This window comes from Portunus trituberculatus, chromosome 30 (genome assembly GCF_017591435.1).
Source record: "Portunus trituberculatus isolate SZX2019 chromosome 30, ASM1759143v1, whole genome shotgun sequence".
NCBI lineage: Eukaryota > Metazoa > Arthropoda > Malacostraca > Decapoda > Portunidae > Portunus > Portunus trituberculatus.
Genome location: NC_059284.1, coordinates 12,022,750 through 12,039,786, shown reverse-complemented (window position 1 = coordinate 12,039,786; position 17,037 = coordinate 12,022,750). Strand labels below are relative to the sequence as shown.

General features: G+C 41.0%; 3 protein-coding genes across 3 annotated transcripts in view; all 3 read right to left on the bottom strand.

Moving 5' to 3' along the window:
* Positions 1 to 1,480: 1,480 nt before the first annotated feature.
* LOC123510786 (lysosomal aspartic protease-like) lies at positions 1,481 to 6,890 on the bottom strand. The gene is made up of 9 exons (XM_045266159.1): positions 6,732 to 6,890; positions 5,356 to 5,482; positions 4,655 to 4,778; positions 3,867 to 3,985; positions 3,535 to 3,734; positions 3,171 to 3,293; positions 2,918 to 3,035; positions 2,693 to 2,821; positions 1,481 to 2,561 (listed from the first exon to the last, which is right to left on the bottom strand). The coding sequence occupies exons 1-9, from the start codon at positions 6,785 to 6,787 to the stop codon at positions 2,400 to 2,402; spliced, it is 1,158 nt and encodes a 385-aa protein (XP_045122094.1). The 5' UTR covers positions 6,788 to 6,890; the 3' UTR covers positions 1,481 to 2,399.
* Positions 6,891 to 8,323: 1,433 nt separating this feature from the next.
* LOC123510784 lies at positions 8,324 to 15,378 on the bottom strand. Its single transcript, XM_045266157.1, has 9 exons — positions 14,596 to 15,378; positions 13,867 to 14,066; positions 13,175 to 13,305; positions 12,954 to 13,044; positions 12,453 to 12,606; positions 11,800 to 11,960; positions 11,190 to 11,372; positions 10,975 to 11,059; positions 8,324 to 10,766 (listed from the first exon to the last, which is right to left on the bottom strand). Exons 1-9 carry the CDS (start codon positions 14,759 to 14,761, stop codon positions 9,160 to 9,162), a joined length of 2,778 nt encoding a protein of 925 aa, XP_045122092.1. The 5' UTR covers positions 14,762 to 15,378; the 3' UTR covers positions 8,324 to 9,159.
* Positions 15,379 to 15,770: 392 nt separating this feature from the next.
* The window catches only part of LOC123510785 (calcium-binding protein P-like), a 3,092-nt gene continuing 1,825 nt past the window's right edge, over positions 15,771 to 17,037 (bottom strand). Inside the window, exon 4 of the mRNA XM_045266158.1 lies at positions 15,771 to 17,037. This exon is cut by the window's right edge and continues 3 nt beyond it. Within this exon, the coding sequence (XP_045122093.1) occupies positions 16,523 to 17,037 (515 nt within the window). The 3' untranslated portion in view covers positions 15,771 to 16,522.

Sequence of the window (17,037 nt, the reverse complement as noted above, 5' to 3'; positions counted from 1 at the left end):
AATATGGCGCCATTTTCAAATTGGGTTCGCTGGATCTTAGCTTGGTCCCGTGCTACTGGTTGCTTTTCTACCAATATTTTAGCTAAAGTGGTCTATTGAATAATTTCTTCGCCCTTCTCTACCCGTTGGTATTCGCAAGAGTGGGTGCGAGGGTGAGGGGAGTGCTGGATGATGTATCTATATGATTTTCTATGGTACATGTAATTCTCTCTAACAAATTATGTACTTCAGTCTCGCAAGTCATCTATGAAAATTTTAAGCAGGTAATCTTTGTAATCTCCTTCAACATGGCCATTTAATTCTCTTTTGCTAGTAAGTCATCTATGTAATTCTCTTTTGCATGCGGTCTATACAAGGAGGTTGAATAAGAGGCGGCGGCATGACTTCACAAGAGTGAAACCAGTGCGCTATTGGTCCGCTGCTGCCCCTGTCCCCCTCATCCCCAAAACATTACTAGCTGCCCACTGAAAATACATGGGAACGCCCGAGTTATGCTCCTTATTTTCCCTCTTACGTCCATGTTTCGAGGCTGCAGTCTGCCATATATGTGACCTTAAAAGATTTGTAATAGTCGTGGCATACAAAGATTTAGATGATAAATCATACATACAAATGAGATAATACAGTGTTTTCCAGCTTGAACTTGGGTGAGAGATGGAAAGCTGTCTTAGAGGCAAACGTATGGCTGAACAAGGTCATTTACATATGCATGTAAATGTAAACATGTACATATACATGCACATTTAAATGAAATATAAATAAACTGAATATCAGGTGGAAGTTGGCCTGAAGGTTGATGTTTTTTGGTATGACACATGTCAAATACTCTCTCTCCCTCTCTAGGTTTTTATTTAGAATGTGTGATTTCATGCCACAAGGCATTGGAAAAGTATCTATCACTGAAACTTTACTTCACTCTTTGTTTCTTGCCATGTAATAAACAAGAAAAACAATCTTTTTGCCATAATTTCTCCCAGAAACGGCCTGCTGTATTTCTTTCAATATTGTAACTATTTCGCATTAACACCATTATTAATGGCTCTACATGACATATTTAGGAAACTATAATCAATATGGTTTACATAAGTCAAACCGTCACTTATTTTTTAGTTTTCCCCTATTAATGAAAAAGAAAGTGGCATTTTCCCATTGCTTAACACAGAAGAGGCCAATGTTTTGGGTGTAAGTTGCGATCATAAGCTACGCCCACTGGCTTCACTTTCTTAGTACACCAGGATAGGTGCATGCCGCCTCCTCCAATCTCCTTAGGTCTATACAATTCTATTTTAGCAACTCATGTGTTTTCTGATCTGCTTAACCACATGAAGCAAATGTCTGCTTAATTAAAGCTGGAATTAAAATACCCACTATCCTGATGGGCCTCCCAGCTTCAACATAAGATATAACTTAAATAACTATCCCAAAGCCTGCATGATATTCACCAAAGTAAAACAGTCAATATGAAAAGAGATACCACAAATTGTTTTAATACTGTATTGGGGATGGACAACCTAGAGATATATAAATTCATCTCCCCGTATTGTAGCTTGGTGCAAAACTGACATGTTGAGAGACAATAGTTGTGGCTGGCAAGAATAAAACAATTCTGTGGCCACATCATCAGTGCTGGGTGATTTATACAAACAACATAGAACTACAAGAAAAGAGGAGACACCCCTAAAGAAATTCATTTACTCACTGTCCATTCCATTAATTGATTATGTCCTTCCAACAAACCTTATTATAAATGAACTTGAAAAAAGTGTAGTCTGTTATCTATCTCTCGCAATGGTGAAAGTATACAATACTGCAACAATCATTTATCATATAATGCACACAAAGCTTTGGAGTTCTTTCTAATCTCTGAACACAGTATAACAACACAACCACATGACTTGCATATCACAACTCCAGCAATGTCTGGTGAAGGGAGATGACAACCATTTCATGAGCCTCTCTCTGTATACAGAAGAATGCAGTCTTCCACATTAACAACAAAAGGTATAGAAAAATTTAAGTAAAAAAATTAAACAAATTAATTAAATGGAGGGTTACTTTGTCATGCTGTTAAGGTCCTATGATGCAAGTGAGGCACAAATACAACCATTACCCACTGCCTCCTTTTGCTATTTCAATGCACGAGTATCACAATGAGAACATTTATACTGACATTTATACTAAAATCATTCTTAAATTGATTAACATATTTCACATTTATCATTATTGCACAAACTTAATAATCAAACAAGACAGTCAACATTTAATTAAGAGTAATGTAGTCTCTTACAAGAAATTCCAAAAGAAAAATGCCTAAACTTTGGTATCTGAGCGCTGACATCTTTACAAACACGGCTGTCATTAACCAGCCCACTGTGATATCACATGACCCTTGCACTCGCCTACTTGGCTGTGGCAAAACCAACACGGTTATTTCCCATGTCGAACTCTGTATAGAAGCGTCCAATAAAGACATCCCCGAGGATCCAAAGAGGACCCATAGGAGGAGGAATGTCCAGCCCAAGGAATCCAGACAAGCAGGTCACCTGGCCAAGCTGACTCACCTGAAAGGCAAGTAAAAATAATGGTCATTTGAAAGATACACAAAAATTTACTACGAGCAATGTCATTACAAGTCTTCTTTTCTTTCATTGCCATAAAAATTCTACTTGTAAGAGTTGCTCCTTGTGCTCACCCTCAAGATGTAGTCCTTTCCCTCAAGTGTAAAGGGCTTTCCACCAAAGACAAAGGAAATGTTGGGCAGGTGTGGGATCAAGGAACAGTCCACTGACCACTCTCCTCCTACAATGGGCTTGGCACCAATCTGAAACAATGTAAATCATACTTTCAGCACTGACCAATGGAATTATTTGATTCCTCAACATCACACAAGAAGCCTAAGAAGCATCAGGTGACGAACCTTCTTGTTGATGAGCCGAGCCTCCTCACTGGGTGCAGCAATGAGGGAGGTGCCGGTGTCAGCAATGGCCTCACATCCTCCCTTGCAGAAGGGAACTGGGGTGCCATTCATCTGCATCCTGAAGGAACAAGTGAGTTATCAGCATCTCCTTCCCATCACACATAAAGGATATCTGAAAATACTGTGGTCTTCACACAAAATTGTATGGAAGTAAAAAAAAATTTAAACTGGAATCAAAGTAAACTTGACTCACCCATCCATCTTGAACTGCCAGTAGCCTTTCCGATCAACAGGCACATAGGTGAAGTCTCCTGTGTAGTATGTGGGATCAGAGCCTCCAAGGATCAGCTCTCCACCCTCGGCAGCTTGTGGGTCTCTGAGGGGCAAAACATTCAAGCTCCATCACACATGCTCAGCTCCAGCTACTGAGAAGAAACAATAAATAAATGGCTTGGCAAAAGAGTGAACAGTCTTGCACTCAGGAAAGAGAAAGAAATGCACTGCTAAACAAGTTCAAATCATGGAGACACTGAAAAGTCTCATTATGTTAATATCTCAAAGTTTGAAGAGCATGACACAGAATGAACAGGAACACTGCTAACTGTATTTCTTGTCACCTGTTGAGGTAGAAACTGAAGATGGGGGCTGGTACCAGGCCTTGTCGCACCATGTTGTCAAATACTGGAGTGACACCATCCACAGAAATTGTACTGTAGCCCATGCCCAGGATGCCGTCAAACTTGGCAGCAACAAAAGCAAGGCCGGGCTCACTCAGTGCTTCAGCAAAAGTCTGATCCTTCACAGCAACAGATGAAACCTGCAAACCAAATAATGTAACAAATTTCACAGAATCCACAGAATGAAATGTGCATAAAAACGAGAACCTTTCAATGATTATAACAATTCCTAGAATAGCCACAGGAGGGCCAAGACAATGTAACACACTCACAGCCACAGTGTCAGTGGAGAGGTAGCCAGAGAGGGAGCCAGACCCATAGCGGATAGAAAACTCGGTTCCATTCTTCTTGAAAGTTGAGGACTTCCTTGAGTCATACTTATTGTGAAGGACTGGGAAGAAAAGAAACAAAAGAAATTAATACCATATCAGTAAGTGTTCTTTGTCTGCAATGCATCTCATTACAGCAGAGATGCCACAATTAACCCCACAAAAATATTACCACAAGTTATACACACAGGTATAATAGATTTATTTATTTATCTACTTTTTTATGTAGGGAAGAGAACCAACAGAGAGAGAGAGAGAGAGAGAGAGAGAGAGAGAGAGAGAGAGAGAGAGAGAGAGAGAGAGAGAGAGAGAGAGAGAGAGAGAGAGAGAGAGAGAGAGAGAGAGAGAGAGAGAGAGCCCACTTCAGTGCTGGCTCTCTAAATGTATCAAATATATCTAAATTTTTCAAATCCAGTGATAAAATACACTAAAATTAATGCTGCCAAGGAGGAAGAGGTGAAGGAGGTCAAGTTTCCTACACCTGATATCCTGTGATCCTGACCGAGATGAAGACCTGGGGAGGGAGAGGCAGGGAGGCCATACAAGTGGTCCCGGCCACACAAGCCAACCCAAGGCAGTCAATACATTATCCACAAAACACAGGCCATAAATTTTCCCCAAATTTGAGTACATACACTTAGAATTACAGCTATGCCATTCATATAAATACAAAACTATTGACACCTATTCACCTACTACTATTTACCCCAACATCTCTCTACATTACTCACGACAGGCAATGTTGGTGTAGTGGCACTGCTTGGAAGGCACCCACAGGTTGGAGGAGCCAGTGTCAAATACCACTCGGAAGGACTGTGGCGGGGTGCCGATGGAGATGGGGCCATAGTACTGAGCCTGCAATAAGACCAATCACAATGCACCCCAGACAGATTCCCATATATAACTGTACTTCTAAAAAATGTGTGTGTGAGAGAGAGAGAGAGAGAGAGAGAGAGAGAGAGAGAGAGAGAGAGAGAGAGAGAGAGAGAGAGAGAGAGAGAGAGAGAGAGAGAGAGAGAGAGAGAGAGAGAGAGAGAGAGAGAGAGAGAGAGAGAGAGAGAGAATGAATGAAGGAGAGAGGGAAGGGGGTGGGTGATCTAGAGACAAGCATTGAGACATGTACAAATATACTTATGCAAGTTAAAGAGTCCAGATAATTTCATCATCCAAGTCAGTGATCATCAATGAAAAGAATGGTTAAAACAGTGTCTAGCCTAAGATTTACAGGTGTGACAAAGTAGCCAGGATTATCTCTTCACTTAGAATAAAATTAATATATCAATTGTCACTTTTCACAATAAAGTATCTGCACATACCTAAAAGGCTAAAAAAAAAAAAAAAATAATAATACAACTGTTTCATTTAATTGTGGCTTCTAGGTTAAGTTCATGCACGTTTCAAACACACACAAATGAAAGAGAAAGATACACACATCCATATAATTGGAGAGAGGCTCAGGCATGGGTCCGCCCTGTCCCCATCGTCGCCGCACCAGCTCCAGGGGTGTGTCTACTTCCTGAAGGGTGCGGCGGGAAGTCTTCACTTTGTACAATGGAATTCTGAAAGCAATGTGGTGATGAGTTATGTAGATTGCAGAATTTGAACAGTTTTCTGCATCCATCTGAGTTGTGTGTTTCATGGTTCAAGACAAGAGAGGGTTATGGCAATGACCAACTTCATGTCCAAGCTCTTTAAAAACTAAACCTGCCTCAATTTGGCTACTTCTCAATCTACAGGTACCCTAACATAACCTTCTCCTCGACTGATTGGTCTGCAATGCCATCTTAGCTATGTTTAAGTTAGGTTGTGTTACTAAATTATTCTTTCAGGGTTAGGTTAGAGGTTAGGGTGTATTACTAACTTCATCTATTAGGTTAGGTTGTATTCATCTATCAATCTGTAGTTAATATGACATACCCCACCTCTTATCAAAAGCAGCAAGAGAGAGAGAGAGAGAGAGAGAGAGAGAGAGAGAGAGAGAGAGAGAGAGAGAGAGAGAGAGAGAGAGAGAGAGAGAGAGAGAGAGAGAATGGGTGTGACTGTGAAGGGACAAAATCAACTCCTTTCTTCTTCCTGTAACTTTTTTTTTTTTCCCGCACTGAATCCAATCGTTTTACATTAAGACAAACTGATAAACGAAAGAAAAACAGTCTGTTAATATTAAACACTAAAAACAGTCATTAAACATAGGGATCAGGGCGAACTACATGAAAATAAAACAAAAACTAATCCATACGAAGAATTCAGAAAACGCAGGTGAAATGACGCGGCTATACTGAGAAGACATCACGCCACGCTACCTGTCCCCCTCCCCCTTATTAGCAAAACCACCTCAACTCACCTGACCAGCCGCACCTTAATTTGAGTGCCTCCCTGACCTCACTTCAACTCCCATCACAACTTGCACAAATCGTCACAAAGAATACACTGGATAAGAAACAGCAATACATATCAATAAGGAAATCCAAGAATAGGTAACAAGGAGGGAATAACAAATAAATAACTTGGAAGAGATGCAAGCAGAAAAGGAAAGAAAAATCTCGGCCATTATAAGAAACAAACGAAGGAATGATACAGATTATAGCACTGCCTGGAAACAAGTCATGAACAAGAGACATACACACTAACACCACGCGGGAAATTGCCATAGGAACAAAGAAAAGGATGATAAATAACCTAACTATGGAACACTGAGTAGAACAGGTCACAAAACACCAAAACACCGTAACATCACGCCAGTCCCAGCTTAATCAACCTAGCAAGCCAAGCCACACGTAACACACGTCTCTTATCAGTCTACAACCTTACCTGGGCAATTCAGCCACCGCCAAAGCCAGCAGGCCTAACAGAACCAGTACCCTCATGACTGCTGTGCCCTCTTCTCCGCCTCACTGCTGACTAAACCACTGACCGGCCTCCCAGACTCAATGGCTCGTGGTGGTCATATGACTGGCCCTGTACTGAGCGTTACATCTCTCTCTCTCTCTCTCTCTCTCTCTCTCTCTGTTATGACGCCACGTATCGAGCATAATAGCGTTCTGGTTTCCGTTTGTCATCTCTCGTCTTATTTTCTTGTTCTCTGGTTCGGTATACAGTGTTTTAATGTAGTTTTATTTTATCTTTCTTTGTTTTATTGTTTTTCCAAGTTTTGTTGTAGTCTATCTGGTCTCTCTCTCTCTCTCTCTCTTTGGGAAATACCTAAAGAATCACGAAAAAGAGCTGTTCTAAAGATAAACACAATCAATATTCTAGCTGATCATTAAATTTCTCTCTCTCTCCAAACAGCTCGATAATGTTTCCAATTATCTCTCTTTAAACTTTGTATCTTCCAGCCATGACAGACTATACCAAACTTCGCCTACCAAAGCCACGCATCTGACACAGCACATGACTAATGACTGACGCGTCACACATCCTCGACTTAACCTTAATAATACTCAACCTCAAAGTACTGTAACTCATCCGGTATAAAGTTTGATAACATGATTCTGGATACTCCATTTCAGTTTAGACAATCCCATATTACAGTCAGGATTATGTTAAAGGTATGAGGTAGCTTTAAAAAGGAAGGAACGTATGAGGAATGGAGGAGAAAGGAAATGAAGGCATGGCTAAGGAAATCATTAAGTAAGGAGGAAATTAAACGGTCATTGATGGAAGGAAAGAAAAAAAAAGTATATCTAGAATAGACGAAAAAAAAAAAAAAAAAAAGAAATGACACGATAAAGGAAATAGGAGAGGAAAAAAATCATTAATGGAAGGAAGGCAGGCAAAAATAAGAAAAAGAAAGGACAAATTAAAAGCTGGCATTAGGAATAATAATGATGATAATAAAGAGTATATAGGTAATTAGCACAGTGGATATGCTTACCAACTAATTCCTCACCACGCGTTTTGCAACACAACCATCGCTGCATGACTAACAACCATCTGGCGCGGTGATCACGTGACACTGTTTACTTGTTCAGTGGTAGGCTGTGGCTGTACTATGGCCCGGGTTACGTCACCACGTTGGTCTGTGGCAGGGTGGTTGACGGGGTGGGGCAGGGCTGAGGGGAACGAGTTGCCTCAGACGATGTTGTCAAGGCCATGGGCACACTGTCTGTTGCTAACTTGCCCACACATCACACAACTCACAACACAGACACGTGGTGGGCAAGGAACGTACCTCGTTTTCTCGGCTCTCACAGTCAGTCGTGAGAAAGTCAGTCGGGTCTGTTGGAACACTGACAGTGGAAATAATATAGTAATTAAACATTTAGTTCTGCAAACGTTTTTTAATAAAGAAACAATTCTATACAAAAATATCACCAGCACTTGCATTTTATATATATATATATATATATATATATATATATATATATATATATATATATATATATATATATATACAGAGAGAGAGAGAGAGAGAGAGAGAGAGAGAGAGAGAGAGAGAGAGAGAGAGAGAGAGAGAGAGAGAGAGAGAGAGAGAGAGTCTTTTAGAACACACACACACACACACACCCAGGAGGGTAGACCTGTAGCTCCTGGTGGGTTGCAAGGCCACATCTCCTGGCTTATGTAACATGAGGAGTATTTCCCAGGGCTTGCTAGGAAGACAAGCCCAAACTCTCCACCACCGGGCTGAGACTGACTGAATTAATTTATCTATAAAAAACTTTCCACATTCCCTTGCAGCAGCTAGCAGACTAACGGGATCTATCAGTGCGATGCTTATCCTGGCAAGAATTACAAATATAATCAACAACACATAACATGTAATACTTAAATTCTGCCCTTGGCATGCACATTTTACACTTGGTCTACTGGACACAGGGTAATGTAAGTAGTATTGTGAGGTTTGAATAGTCGGCAATCACTTCACTTTGTACCAAGGCCTGTTTTGCCATTACAAGGATGAGAGAAAACTGTTCACAGTCTCATCACATATTCAACATTAACAATAAAATGTAACTAAATAAATAGGACAGGTACATGAACACCTTTACCTCTATGGCTCTGTATTGGCAGTTCTCAGTCTCACTATTTCAGCAGTAACAGTGTACGTACTGAAATTTGTAAAAAAACGTGAAAAAATTGCTGTAATTGAAAAGATGCGGTTGTTCTAAGAAACTATGCATTGAGAGAAGTGTACTCATAATAGCTAAAAAAAAAAAAAAAAAAAAAAAAAAAAAAAAAAAGCATTGTTTTAAAGCAAATCACCAACAGGGATGAGCACTGCACTGCACCATACCACTCAAGCACTCACTCTGGAGGCACTGAACATCCATGCATACACACGATAAGCACCATTGACAGGATACCAGTACCAGTGTGCCTCACTCGACCGCTCACTCTCGTCATTCTCACTCCCCTCCTGGCTATGCACACTCTTCACACTCTTATGCTCATCATTCTCAGAGTAAAAAATCCATCTAAGGGTGAACATATAAAAAATCTGTGAAAGTAGTGTGTTTGTTTGAGCATCAAGATCAGAGACTGCATTGTGCTCTGGCTTTATGGCATCAGGCTGGTGGGTTGAGGAACAATTCTCCTGCCTTGGTCCATCCACCCACCACGTAGAGATGTAAGGAACACTCACACCTGAAAACCATGACCTGCTCTCCTCCTCCTCCTGACTATTGACATTATGTACACTCTTTGCAATGTTCCCTAACTCACTTGCAAAGTTACCTGCACTACTATTCATTTCATCTGCATTATCCCTTGTCTCTTCTTCATGCCACTTCCCTCCTGATGAGTCTGGTGGAGGGGGATTCTCAGGTGGCGGACTTTCCTTGTGTGTTTTTTTCTTTTTCATCTTCTTAGTCATCTTTGACTTTGGTGCAGTCCCTGGCTCATCTCTCTCTGGTGGCTCATCATTTGCACCCTCTGCATGAGATGAGGACAATCCTGGCATAACTTCTGGCTGTGATCCTTCTGGGCTGCATTTTTCCACTTCTGCCTTGTGATGAGCTGCAGGGCCTTTCCCCAGTAAGGTTTTCCCAGTCCGCATGTCCTTATCAGCCTGCAAGACATAGTTCATGGCCTCAAAGAGCATTTCAAGCTGAGTGAGGGTTTTGTCGTCAATGTTCATGTGGTGGTAGTGGTCCCGGTTGGAAAACTGCTCCATTTGTTTAATTGACTGCTCCCTTCTCATTGATGCTTTCTGATGGAATGACTTTAATTTGTGTCTTACTTTCTGTAGCTTCAGTAGGAGAGCATTTTGTCCACCATTTCCTTTCAACAGTTTTTCATTCAGTTCTTCAATTTTTCTGAGCAGAAGAGATTTCTTCTCCAGATCAGGAGCCACCACCTCCATGGCTTCTAGTAGATCTATTGATACTTTTCTGCCACCTATGTCTACATGAAGGGACTTGTCAGATGTGGTCTTTTTAGGTGCATCTGAAGACAATGAGCTGGTGGTTTTCTCATCACTGACAGAGGAACCTTCAATATGCATATCTATTTCATGAGGTGTACTTGTAATACTCAACTCTTCCTGCACACTTGTTTTTTTGTCAGGTGTTTCAGCTTCGGCATTTGTCTCTTCCATAACCACAGACATAACAGGTAAGGAGACAATTTCTGGTATTTCCTCTTGACTTTCACCTGGCACATCCTCTTCAATCAAAGTCTTAAGACTGTCATCCTCTACTACTGCTGCTTCACTGGGTTTCGGTATCACTTCCAACTCTTCTCTGCTCAACACCTCAGGTTCAGGAAGTTCCTCCAACTCCTTCCTCCAGCGTTCAGGGAAGCGCAGCATTGGTGGCAGACTGACATATACATCCTCACCTTTCTCATGGAAGGACTGAAGCTGCAGGGCTGCCATGTGGAGCTTTTTCAGGAAATTTGGAAACCCTGAAACATCACATATTCTAATTAATTAAATATTTAAAAACTGTAATCTATCTATACACCAGGACAACCACATACACACAAACATTGTTCATAATCTTAGCCCAGTCACAATACAAAACATAGAAGATAAATCTATATAGTTTTCTCAAGACAGTATGTAGATACAATGCAAGACACTTTCAACACAGTGAGTGAAGTGCGATCTTACCTGTGACTGCAATGAAGTTTGTAATGCTTTGAGGCAAGCTGGTGCCAGGGTTGTCAAAGTAAGTGAGTGTGTACTCTATACCAGGCTGTGAAGTTAAAGAAAATGGTCTTAATAGAATCTCGACTTATAACCAAACATAAAAAACATTTGCTGCTTTCTGTTCACATTACACAAACTTATATGATTCACGGCAACAAAACAAGTCCATCCCACACCTGGTCCATGTCTCCCAGTGCTCGGATCACCATGGTGGACCAGTACTCATTGACACGATGGATCCCCTTCTCCTCCGGCATCACTTCTGGACACACAGCCTCACTCATTATCACAACTTCCCTCTTCTCACTGTCCACAATGAAACGCCTCTTGAACACATAGTCTCGATTGGCAAAGAAGTGCTGAAAGAAAGAGACATGATATATTAATGAACACAGACAAGTATATAATGATGGAAATAATAAAGAAACATGTTGCTGGTAATAAAAATGTCAACTTTTTTGTTCAATACTTAAAACATTATTTATAAAAAGGAATTCACTAAATTGGAATAAACTAAGCTCTCCTAAAGGCTAAAAACTCATATATCCATTAGCATATATTTTTCATTATTTCTCTCTCCGCTTCTTTCATTGACTCCAGCCCTCATCCTGATTCTTATTTCCCAGATTCTAAATACATTTCAATTTCACTACACCTGAATACACAAAACCTTAATTCCTACAGTGCATTATCATCTATATCTTCAGTTTTATTTTCTCATACAACAAAGGCATTAAGGAAGACACAGCAGCAGCCAGAGCCACAACCACAACATGAAGTACTAACAGGGAACTTCACCAGCCAGTAGACCAGATCAGAGTTGGAGTCTTCGTGGGAGCTCATAACCTTCAGCTGGAGAGCCGTGTCGTCCCACTCAGTCCGGTAGTCACTGTTGAGTTGTGTCTCCATGAAGGAACTCAGGCTCACATCATCATACCTCCCGTACACTGTGGACAATTACTCTTTTAGTATTGTCGTCACATTGATTTATATGGCAGGAAGAAAGGATAGATTGTTAAATTAGTGTTGAAATTCATGATGCAAAATTACTGTTTTGTTTCTCCTTTTTAATGCATGTAGTGTTTAAGAAGCACTCAGTATATCTGCAAGTTTTGTAAGCATAATACCAAACACAAAAGGTCTAGAATAAGGAGATATATCTTCAATCTCTGTCTTAGAAGTCTCCAATTATATACACTTCAAACACTCTTTTATAGACAGCATTTATATCAGTCTTCAATCTCTGTTTCAAAAGTCCCATTTATATACACTTCAAACACTCTTTTATAGACAACACTCATATCAGTCAACAATGTAATTATACAATAATAAAATTTAATATATCAATCAACCCTCTTTGTAACATTTCCTTCTTCCTGTGACTCTGAATCAACACTGACTGAACCCAAGACATGGTAGCACAAACCAAAGCATCTTACCCTTATAGGCAAAGAGGTGGCTGTGCTTAGGGTGCCTCTGTCGCCATACAATATGGTGCTCTCTCTCAATGAAGGGATGCCACGATTCATACTCCCGCGTGTCACTTGTGTATCCCAGGCTGCCGTCACACATGCAGTAGTCTACATTCACCATCTGTCAGGGAGTGAATGGGATGCATAAATTATGGATGACTTTTACTACTTCTGTTCTCATTACAAAGCCTAATGTAATGTAATAAGTTTTTCATATCCAACGTCTGTCAAAGTGTATATGTGATGAGTTGCAGATGACTTTTACTACTTCTGTTCTTATTACAAAGCCTAATGTAATGTAATAGATACTGCTGCTTTGTTTTCATATCCAGTGTCTGTCAGTGTACAAGTAACGAGTTGCAGATAACTTTCACTACTTCTGTTCTCATTTCAAAGTGATGAGATGTATGATGAGCTGAGGATGATTTCACTTGTTTTTTTCTTGAGGTGAGCAAAACCTAGTGTTACCTTCTGATCAATGACTTGTCTCTTTCCACACATGTCACACTCAACAGTAGCCTGGCAAAGGTCACCCACACTCTCAAGATGCTTCGCTGACCTGCAGAGAAGAGGAACAAATGATGATGCTTCCCTTTCTCTTTTGTGCTATTTCTCTTAAGTCATACTCTGCTAATTTCTTTATACTTTCAGTCAAATATAGATCAAAAGCAACAAGAACACATGCTTACTCCTGCAGGCGTTCATCAGATATCTTCTCCTGGTCCCAGTTGAAGTTGGAGAAGCACACAGCAGAGAGCAGGAGGTGGCGGCCCTTGGAAGCCAGTGTCCGACGAAGACTAACCAGCATGTTACGAGCAGCCTAAGAGGAAGACACCAATGAAGTATTTTGGTATAATTTACTGAAAAAATACACTTTGAACTCCAACTTCATGAAATACAGAGAAAGTGAGATGATAGAAATTTTGAAATACCGATATTGACCGATAGTCAGTTTTATGAAGGAAATAGTTACAATATTTATCCAAGGAATAAATAACTGACCAAGCAACATAAGGCATACATAATACTGTTCTGGATTATAATATTGGGATACAGTAATGCAGCAATGACAATAAATTATATGAAAACAATCAGTGCAAAAAATTTCATCTCTAATTTAGTAGTCAGATTATACAGTAACACATCTCCTGCTACATTCTCTGCTAGATAAACATGAACAACAATGCAGCAACGACAGCAAATTATATGAAAGTAATCAGTGCAAAGATTTCCATCTCTAACTTAGTTGTCAGATTATACAGTACCAAATCTCCAGCTACATTCTCTGCTAGATAAACATGAGCAACAACATGAAGAAAAACAAGTTCAAACTATCTCAATCCTGCTAACCAAAGCATAGCCGGCCACCCCCACACCTCACCTCCTCGCCCCAGAGTCGAGAGTATGCTGAGTAGAGCTGTAGAGTGCGTCTCAGCTTCTGGGATGTGTGCACCTCGGACTGGCGGGCAACTGTGCACAACAAGTAGCGGGCGATCTCCCTGGCATGCCCCAGCACCTCCCCTCTCGCCTCCTGCCCCAGCAGCAGCACCATCAGGCTCCATTGCCTCAACCCACTCAGTCCTGCAGACACAAATCATTGATATTATTACCAAGATCAATGCTACCATTTGTACATTTATGCATGAGTACTATAGGTCTTAGTCCACTTAGTAGCTATTTATCATCACATTAACTCTTACAGCTGCTTAGGGTTTAAAAAGTGACATACTTTGGTAATTAGAAACTATACATGTCAATTATGCTGTTGTACGAGTAGTAGCAGTTACGATTGTATGTTATGTAAGTTTATGTAAATTATTAATATTAACATGTGTAACTTTCATACACAATGCAATGGACATATAACGCAAATAAATCATACATTCATTACACAACACATTACGCAGAGAATAACAAAAGATTAGCAAGAAAATATGAAACACTAATCTTATCAGGACTGTCCATCTAACCTAACCAACCTTATGTAAACTATAACTAAAGAACCTTAAAGAAATACACAGCAAAGAAACCAACAACTCCTCCGTAAAATCCAATGCAGAAACAAACTAATAAGCAGCAGCAAGAAAAAAAGAAAAAAAAAGATTCTTACCTTTTCTAAGAGGTTGTCTGGGCGGGGTTGGCTTCAAAGGGGCGTCTGATTGCCAATGCCTGTGTCTGATGGGCCCAATTCTCACACCAGCAGGATACCGCCCAAGGCCCCTCAATCCACTCCAGCACACCCTCTGCCCCCGCCACAGGTGACCTCGGCTAAGCATCCTTCAGGTGACCCACGAGGATGACCTTAAGAGTCGCCGGTTGCTTCCGCTCCCATTATTTTCAGTCTTACGTTCACTTTCATCAGCCGGTTCACTCTTAATTGGTGTGTTCTCATGAAAACTACAAGACACTGAGCCGGTGGGGTTGTGTCAGTGGGTCAGAAGGTGGTATTTGGGGAGGCTGTGGCGCGGCGGTGGTAGCGGTGCGTTGGTGGTGGTGGTGGTCGTCGTCACTTCACAACAGACGACATTCACTTCTCCGATTCCTCTCCCGCTCAACTCTATCTCACTTTTATCTTATTTTCTTGACTCCTCTGTGCTCTTATGTATATTATGTCTCGGCTTTAAACATTTGTGGTCTTTTTTTCACAGTTTTTTTTTGTTCATAATTAGTGTCCAATTGAAGGAAAACCGGTATAAATATCAGTTGTCACGTAAGCCAACATTTCTCTTGCACTGATTCTTCCTCAGCTTGATTTTTCTTGTATAATATTAGATTAGTGTTTACACGAACTTATATTGGCTAGAAATTGAGTAGTTTTCACATTCATCAACATGATTTTTCATACACTTATTATAGAAAATCTTTCCCAGCTTAACTTTCTTGTATAATGTCTGTTTGTCTGTATATTTACAAGGTCAACCTGAGGTGCTAGTCCTGTATGAATTAACGGTATATCAGACAACGTATCTGTATGCATTTATACTGAAAATTTACATTGTTATGTTGTATGTGCGTTATTCCAGGTAAACTGCAAGAAAAAAAAAAAAAAAGAGTAAAAGTGTGGATTAACGAAGGTGATTGACGTGTTTCATGGAGTATTGGTGTCTATGGCATGAATTTACATTGACAAGATAATGTTCTCTAGCTTGTGAATTATGCGCTGAGACCAACATGAACCAAGTAAGTAGCTATTAATGGATATGAATTACACAATCCAACTATTTCTTACTCGTCTCTTTATATTTTGCAAGTCTGTCAAGTTGTAAGGAACATAATACATAATACTTAAAAATAAAACGTTCAGAACGATACATTTTACTTTCCTTTGTCGACATAAATAAATGTAGGCCGATAGGTTCTTATACAGATGAAAGCTTAAAAATAAAGCTTATTCTAAACCTTACAGGTAGTACAGGTTTGATGGAACTGTGAGTTAATTTCAGGAGCCGTCGTAAGTACAACGCAGGCCGACCAGTGAAGGCAGAGAGAGAGAGAGCCATATGTGTAGGCAGGGAGTTGGCAACAAAGTTCAGTGGCCGGTGAACGGTGGGGTTGAAGCAGAGGGTGATTCGGTTCATGAGGAAGCCAAAAGTGTTGCCGGATGACGTTCAAAATACAATTACCATTATAGGGTCTACATACTACATACTAGTGTGTGTGTGTGTGTGTGTGTGTGTGTGTGTGTAGGAGTTATTATCTATATATTATTATCATAAACTTGCACTGAATGTTATGAGCTAAATATTTCAATATTATTAGCCCAGCACACATCACGCTTTCAGAATAGGCATAAATAATAAACAGTAACACAAATATCGCCTAAATATGACGAAATAAATAAATAAAATTAAAGAAGAAGAAAGTACATAATTAGTACGTAGATAAAGTACAAGGGAAAAAATATTGAACAACAGTATTTGTCTACGAACAGCGGAACACGTGCAAAATTTTCCTGGACAATAGGCCTACTTGTGTAGGCATGGCGTGCTGCTGTGGACGTGATGGTGCCATGTGGCCAGCCAGCTGGGCAGTGGGCACTAGCCGAGCGGTACCGTGCACTGTGCACACTGTAGGTTCACGGAGCAGCATTTGAGGGGTCCCGCACAGTCAAAGTCACTGAGGCAGTTGGAGGCACAGAAAGGGCTGCTCCCGAAGAACCTTTGGTTGGGCTTGGCGCCGCCGCTGCTGCCGCCTACTCCGCTCCCGCCACTCTGGCGCACCACCCGCGCGTCAGCATCACTGACACTCCTGGCGGAGCGGATGGGTCGGCGGTGGAGTCTTGCGAAGCGGTTACGGCGATACTCCCGTCGGTCGTTGCGGTCTTCCTCGTGGTGAGGAGAGCGTCGCGTCCGGCGGTCCCAGGGGTTGTCGCCAGCCTCCCTACGGCTCCGACCACGGTTGTCTTGGCTTTTCTGTCGACTTTCCTTGCGTTTCTGTTGGCGCTCCTTTCCGTCCTTTTGCTGGCTGCGAGTGTTGGGGCTGGCGCCAGTCCCCGAGCGGAAACCTATCCCAGGGCAGAAGCCAGGCTTGACGGCCGGCTCCACGATGGGGG